General features: G+C 35.7%; 1 protein-coding gene across 4 annotated transcripts; it reads left to right on the top strand.

The window, feature by feature from the left end:
* LOC109351615 (probable NOT transcription complex subunit VIP2) lies at positions 423 to 7315 on the top strand. Of its 4 annotated transcripts, none has more exons than XM_019593128.1 (14): positions 423 to 612; positions 1413 to 1545; positions 2399 to 2507; positions 2582 to 2760; positions 2895 to 3228; positions 4534 to 4743; positions 4825 to 4926; positions 5275 to 5363; positions 5480 to 5662; positions 5802 to 6221; positions 6292 to 6344; positions 6433 to 6474; positions 6744 to 6888; positions 6988 to 7315. In XM_019593128.1, exons 2-14 carry the CDS (start codon positions 1528 to 1530, stop codon positions 7045 to 7047), a joined length of 1944 nt encoding a protein of 647 aa, XP_019448673.1. In that variant the 5' UTR covers positions 423 to 612; positions 1413 to 1527; the 3' UTR covers positions 7048 to 7315. The 4 variants fall into 4 exon arrangements, with proteins under 4 accessions (XP_019448673.1, XP_019448672.1, XP_019448671.1 ...); XM_019593127.1 differs by having other exon boundaries at positions 2895 to 3243; positions 5287 to 5363; XM_019593126.1 differs by having other exon boundaries at positions 424 to 612; positions 2895 to 3243.

Here is a 7710-nt window from a genome sequence, read left to right as displayed (position 1 = left end):
TTTGATCTTTATTTCTTAGATGGCTTTACTACTTTGGCTTGCATAATAATAATAATATTAGTTTTCAACAAATATTATTTTGGTATAATGAATCTTGATTTTTCACCTGAACTGGTAAAAGTAATTTGAAGCTATTTCTTTTTCATGGTTAATCTTATCTCGAGTAATATTTGAGTTTTATACGCCACACTTACATCATACATTAAAATAAATAGAATAAATAATGATATAATGTTTATGTATGCATAACTTTTATATATATATATATATATATATATATATATTATTACACTGAAGTAGGAAATGATGATGGTTCAAACGTGCTATCTCTTTTCCCTTTAAAACTATGTTTGCCTAAATAGAAAGATAATATAAAGTATGCAATTTTGGGCAAGGTGACGACAAGAATTCGTATTTGCAATTTGGCCCCTGCCACACGAACATTTTCGTCCTAAGAGTTTTATAAAGCTAGTCTTTGTATCTGTCTTCCCAAACCGAACGTGAAGTTTCTTTCTCTCACTCTGTAGCTCCCCACTTTCTCTTCGTTTCATTTTCGATTTAGGGCACAACTCGGTCACTGACTCAGAATCGTAGTTCTGATCTGTTCCTCAGGTACTCTCTTTTCCTCTTCGCCTTTTACTCGTTCCAACTTCGATCTACTGCATTATCACTTCTCCATTTTGATCATATTTTTTTATATAATCGCTCTAAATGATTTTGTTCGAGTTCTTCAGCTTCGTTTTTCGATGTATATGCATAATGCCATTTATTATTTGTTTTCTAGTGTGTAGTTTAGTTCTTTATGTATTTTTATACTTTTTTAATTTAGAATATTAAAGCAACGACGAATATGCAATTGAATGTTTGATTAGTATATTTTCCAGAGTCCTGACTCATGAGTTTGATTTTATTGTTTCTTGTTAGAACTCTGGTGGTTTTACATTAGTGCAGCGCTACATTTGTTTAATGTCTTGAATTTTTAGTAAGGCTAAGTCTTTATACCCTCTTATTCTTGATTTACAAGAGTTCCATTGTATGTGGCCAATTTGTTTTGATGGTAGCTTCAGTTTTTCTATTAGTTTTTCCACGAAAAAGGGTTCAGAATGTTTTCAGTGATCTATTGGAATCAAACTTTAAATTTTACCATGATTGCAGGAATTAAATATGGTGTTTTACAGAGTAGCATGTTTTAGTTACAAAGGTTAAGTGGTAGAACCAGAATAACTTTCAGGTTCAGTAGTTTGGAGAAGGGAAGCAAGATTCTAATAGGATAAAATGTTGTGTCTGACTTCGCTTTCATCTTTTACATGTGCTTCTTGTTACATTTTGATCTAGATTGTTTTAAGTTGGATGATTACAACTGTATTGATTCATGTCTAATATTGCTTTTGATGCCGTCTTATCCTATTTAGGTATTTAGCTGGTTGCATGTAACACTCTTCAGGTTGTCCTGACAACTCCAAGTACAAGGGAAGATCATTTTCAGCAAAGGAACGACTTTTGGCTTGGACTTTTTAAATTCATGCAATGTCAGGGTTACTTAATGTATTCCACTGCGTTCTGAACTTTTTTTCTCTTTTTGGAGTCTCTTTTAAATATTTGACCGTTCCCTTCTTTCTTTTGCATTCTTTGCTACCAAATTGCTATAATATAGTACTATGATTTTCCCATTCAAATGTTTACTTTGTCTCGCTAGTTGAATTATAAGCCTGAACACGGCATTTGTTCTCAATTTTAAGTTAGAAACTATGCGAAGCGAAAGTGACATCCATTAAATTCTAGGTTATGTGTGGTGGGAGCGTCACAGTAATACGTCCAACTGGGTTTGGGAGGAATTCTTGAGTGCTAATACTAGTTCCTGGTCTTAATTTTTTGATACCTTATTTTCGAATGTTTTTGGTTTACTGGCTGCTGCCTCTGTGTGGTTAGTAAATTTGAATATTAGGAAACTTTGAAGATAAAAAATTTCAGCCACTTGACGAAAATTACATGTCTTATGCTTCTCAGATGCATCAATTAGCATGAGAGAACCTCCTTTTTATAGGATTAAATTAATCGTCTGGTCTCTACATTTTTTGGCTTTCAAATAGTCCCTATAGTTTAAAAGATATTAATTAAATCTCCACGAATTATATTTTTTTGTAGTTAAGTCCCGAAAGCTTTTACTAGTAAGGACTTATTAGAAACGTTTTTGAAGTATACAGACCTGATTTAAAAAACTAAAGCATAAAATCTATTTAAAATTTAGTAAAATTGTAAGGACCAAAAGAGTAATTTAACCTTTTAAGTACTGTTGTTACTATTAAAAATATTCTAACATGTTGATTCGCATGTCTGGATTTTCCCCTTTTACGGGTCTCAATTATAGATGTAAATGGTGACGAGGTTCTCTTTGCAGTCTTCTCTGAATGGATCTGCTTCGAACCATCCAGATGGTGCTGGGAGGTCTTTTGCTACAACGTTCTCTGGTCAGTCTGGTGCAGCCTCCTCTGCTTTTCATCACAGTGGTAGGGAGATTTTGCCGGAGTTACTTAATTTTTGCCCTCTTTTTAGTTGTATAATTGCTATGTTCTTCCTGCAGGAGCTAACCAAGGATTGCACATTATTCATGGGAGCTTCAATGTTCCCAATATGTCCAGTACACTCACATCAAGAAACTCAATAATAAATAACATTCCACCCGGGGGCGTTCAGCAACCCACCGGTAACCTTTCTAGTGGAAGATTTGCATCCAACAACCTCCCTGCTGCACTGTCACAGGTACGAGTTGTGTCACGTGTTTGTGTTGTTATACATTCGGAGAGTAACTATAGCATAGTTTCACTTTTTCTTTCTGGCAAATATATCTACTGCTACATTTTTACCAGTTTTTCATATCTTAATTATATTTTCAGCTATCTCACTCTGGAGTCACAAATAGAGGGGGTATAAGTGTAGGAAACCCTGGATTTGGTAGTAGCACAAATGGAGTTGGCGGTTCTATTCCTGGGACTCTTCCAACATCTGCTGCAATTGGTAACCGGAATGCTGTTCCAGGATTGGGAGTATCCCAATTTCTAGGAAATGCAGGCCCTCAAATCACAAGTTCTGTTGGAAATATGGTAGGAGGTAATATTGGAAGAAATGGTGGGGGGTTGTCCATGCCTGGCTTTGCTTCTCGTCTAAACTTGAGTACAAACAGTGGATCTGGTGGCCTTGGTGTTCAGGGACAGAGCCGTTTAATGAGTGGTGTGCTCCCACATGGTATGCATTTTTATAGTCATAAATGCATTTTTAAATGGTGTTAAAGTAAACTTTCCCCCTAAGAGATATCTGATTTTCTAATTTGGTTCTTCGGCCTTTATAATGATTGTGGACATACCTTTCTTATACCTCCTCTCTCTTTCTTTGTGATAGGGAGCGGTTTACTTTCTGCTTTGGACTGCTAGTTGTGATTATCTTTTTTTGATGTTTATATTCCTTGATGCATACTTGCATAGCATGTTATACCTTTTTTTGTTCACTTTTGTATGAAAAGTGAACTGGAGCATGCATAGTAGTGTTTTGTCCACCCTTTATACTTGTTATCTTCCTCATGGTTTTTTTGGGGAATATTCGGATACAAGATTTATCTTAATCTATGCAAATTTTATTTCCACCCTTTATAAGGATTTTAAAAGTGTTATCTTTTCTTGTTTTGCGGAAAGAAGTGGGCTACAGTGTTGTCCTTGGTAATGCTATGCAGCAAGTGCTAAAATTGCCATGACACAGTAGTTGCTGGGATGGCAGCTATCTTGTTGAATAAGGCGGACACTAAAAAATCCTATAATTTCAGGGATTAGATACTCAATAAATCTCCAGGTGTTGAGAGTCTGAGTGGCAACGTTGCAAGTATTCTGGGCTGTCTTTCTTTTAATGTTTTGATTTTATCATTGGAAACAGTGAACCAAACTCTTAAAGTAAGAATCCGAGAGGCTGGAGTAGAGAAAATGGAATGTTTGGAAAGTTATTCCCATATGTCAGCAATATCTCACTTTGGCATATTCCTTGCTACTAATTTCATGTGCTCTCATTCACATCGGTCAGCAATCGGATACGAATACGTGAGAAATATTGAAGTATCGGGGCTTCATAGCTCCTGAACCACCATTCCCATACACCATTCCGCCATGGTGAACTCCATAGATAGGACTGGACTATTTTTTCTCAGGAAGAGAGGGAAATCCATAACTCATTTCATTTTTCTAAATGGATAATCTAGGTTTAGATCATGGGTCATATTTATGTTTGCATTTGCTGCTGCTTGTTGACCTTCTTTAAACTTGTCTCGTGTGTCTCAATGCTATTTCTTTCTGTTACTAAGGCAGCAAGATTTGATTGGAAAACCTTTTAATGAACGGCTGCTTGTGTGAGGCTTATATAAAATGCATGGTCAAATCATTTGTTTGTTTGATTTGCATGTTGAACATATATTTTTCTTTTTCCTCATTTATTATTGAGTTGATTTTACATGGACATAATATGCTACTTTATGGTGACAACATCTCGATTCAGGATCTCCGCAGGTAATTTCAATGCTAGGAAATTCTTACCCTAGTGCTGGAGGCCCGCTTTCCCAAAGCCATGTTGAAGCAGGAAGTAACTTGAACTCTATGGGGATGTTGAATGATATGAATACCAATGACAGTTCACCTTTTGACATCAATGACTTTCCTCAACTGACAAGTCGGCCTAGTTCCGCTGGAGGACATCAAGGGCAGTTGGGTATGTGATGAAAATGATTTACACTTTGACTTGATAAATTTGTTAACCTTCTTACATAGAATTATATAAAACAAATTTCAGGTTCTTTAAGAAAACAGGGTATTGGTATTGGTCCTATTGTTCAACAAAACCAAGAGTTTAGTATTCAAAATGAAGACTTCCCAGCCTTACCTGGATTCAAAGGTTTGAATGAAATTTACTTTTGGTGCTTGGTTTTATTACTTTTATGTATTTATTCCCATTATTGCTTCTTGATTGGTTTTGATAGATATACATGCTCCTGGTTTCTGTGTCATGTTCAGCAATTTATCTTTCATAGACTTAATCAGAATGATTTCATGTCTCCTATTATTGCTGAGGGGTTAATCACTTTTTAGATTTGCATTGATGAATCTTTGATTGCTTGATAGTAACAACAATCTAGTGTTCTAAATATTTTTGGTCGTATGTGTTTATTTGCAGAACTCTACTTGAGTAAATGTTGCTCAATTTACTCCAGTTTTTGTTTTTATCATGTCATTTATTGTACAGGTGGTAATGCAGATTATGCGATGGATATGCACCAGAAAGAGCAACTTCATGATAATGCTGTGCCAATGATGCAATCGCAGCATTTCTCTGTGAGTAATTATGCTGTAGGATTAAGAAATCTTTTTCTATATTTGTATGCATGTCTACACTATTGATGGATCAAAAATATTATCGTCCCTAATCTTTCCATGATTTCATTCTGCAGATGGGGAGGTCTGCTGATTTTAGTTCGGGGGGAACATATTCATCTCATCGTGCTCAACAGCAGCAGCATGCTTCTTCAGTGAGTAGTGGGAGTGTCCCTTTTTCACCTGTGAACAAGCAGGATCTTCTCCATCTACATGGGTCAGATATTTTTCCATCTTCACACTCAAACTATCAATCACAGGTCTGCAAGTTCTGTACTCATGAATGTGGGAACATGTTTTTGTAATTAATAAGCCTCCCTCTCTAGTTTAGCGTGTCTTCCATATTCTCAGTGAAGCAAGTATTTCTGACACTCTCAATCTCTCTGGATTTTGGTTTAGAGTGGACCTCCAGGCATTGGATTAAGGCCTCCAAGTTCTGCAAATGCAATTTCTGGTATGGGTTCATACGACCAGTTCATTCAGCAATATCAACAGCACCAGAACCAGCCCCAGTTCCGCCTTCAAATGTCAACTGTAAATCAGTCTTTTCGGGATCAGGGAATGAAGTCTACACAAACTACACAATCTACACCAGATCCATTTGGTTTGCTTGGTTTGTTAAGTGTGATCAGGATGAGTGATCCTGACTTGACATCTCTTGCTCTTGGAGTTGATCTTACTATACTTGGGTTAAATTTGAACTCAACCGAAAATCTTCACAAGACTTTTGGGTCTCCTTGGTTTGACGAACAAGCTAAGGGTGATCCGGAGATTAATGTACCACAATGTTACTATGCTAAACAACCACCTGATCTACATGTGAGTTTTTTAATTTTGTTTCCCTACGTCAAACCTTTTCAATGGGCTAATTTGTTATTGCATGATGCAGCAAGGTTACTTTTTGAAATTTTCGTTGGAAACATTGTTTTACATATTTTACAGGTAGGTACTTATGAAAAACTGAATCTTAATTGGTTTAACATTGACTTGCTTGGCATGATAATCAATTATGGTTTGTTTTTCCTCCCAGCATGCCCAAAGATGAAGCACAACTTTATGCTGCATATGAGCTGTATGCACATGTTCTCCGATCCATCCCTTTTTGTTGTTTCTTTTTCATATTTGGATGATTTGTGCTTCTACATTATTGAGATTATTACAATTTGGGATCAATAAACTCAATGAGCGTCTTAAACATTGACGACTATTTGTTAACCGCCTATCCAATTTGAGTATTCATGAACTCAATATATTTTAACAGGAATTCCTAAATTGTAAATCTAAATTATTTTTCCTGATTCAATATTTTCTAACAAGGTACTAATGCTGTTTTGCTCTCAGTTACAGCAGAGGTTGGTTTTATCACAAGCTGCATCATCTATGGCTTATAAGAGTTCCCAACATGGAGCCACTTGTTAAAACAGCCACATACGAGAGAGGATCATATCACTGCTTTGATCCAACCACATTTGAAACAGTCCGCAAGGTTAGTTTTTGTAAATATATTTTATCAGTGTTAAATTCTTCATGCTCTGCGGCTAATTGTCTGATTCTAAGCCTCTAATTATGTACTACCTCCTTTCAGGATAATCTTGTTCTTCATTATGAAATGGTTGAAAAGAGACCACTTATTTCTCAACATTGAGGGACACCTTTATTGTAAAGTTTCGATTATGATTCCTCAGAGACATTTTAGTGTTCCTTCAATTAGGCGGGTCTCTAGCAATCTTATGGGTTGACTGATCCAAGCTTAGTATTTTTTTTGCCGAATATGAACAGTTATTGAGATGAATAGGTGATAGGATAACCTAGCTGTCTGACATATGGTTGTATGGCCAGAATAAAATGCGAAGAGAAAAACTCCTGAATCAAAATCGGATGAAATGTTTGGGAGTTGTTCTTAATTGCTTAAATGATTCAATCTTAATCTGTTAGGACTGCTTTATAGACGATATCCGGGAAAAAGAAAGTAAAACTAAAAGGGTCTCAATTGAAAGTTGATATAATTTGATCACAATTGATGCAAGACAAGTGTGTATAATTTGATGTATTTTGGTGATATCTTTGAAATAATCTTTATTGAGTATGTGGTGGCCTTGTTCTGTACACTGCGATTTAGGAAAATTTTATACTACTAGATTAATGTTTTGTTAGTGGAGACTTTTATGTGTGAAATAAAAAAAAAACTCATAAATCACTGCTTCCATATCATTCAGAAATGTTGTAAGCTACATAAAATAGTCATTCCTTTTGTTTCCCTCTCATGCTTCAGCTTACAAATAGACCTTTATGGTAGGATAAAATTAGA

This window comes from Lupinus angustifolius, chromosome LG07 (genome assembly GCF_001865875.1).
Source record: "Lupinus angustifolius cultivar Tanjil chromosome LG07, LupAngTanjil_v1.0, whole genome shotgun sequence".
In the NCBI taxonomy this organism is placed as follows: Eukaryota; Viridiplantae; Streptophyta; class Magnoliopsida; order Fabales; family Fabaceae; genus Lupinus; species Lupinus angustifolius.
This window is presented reverse-complemented; position numbering and strand designations above follow the sequence as displayed.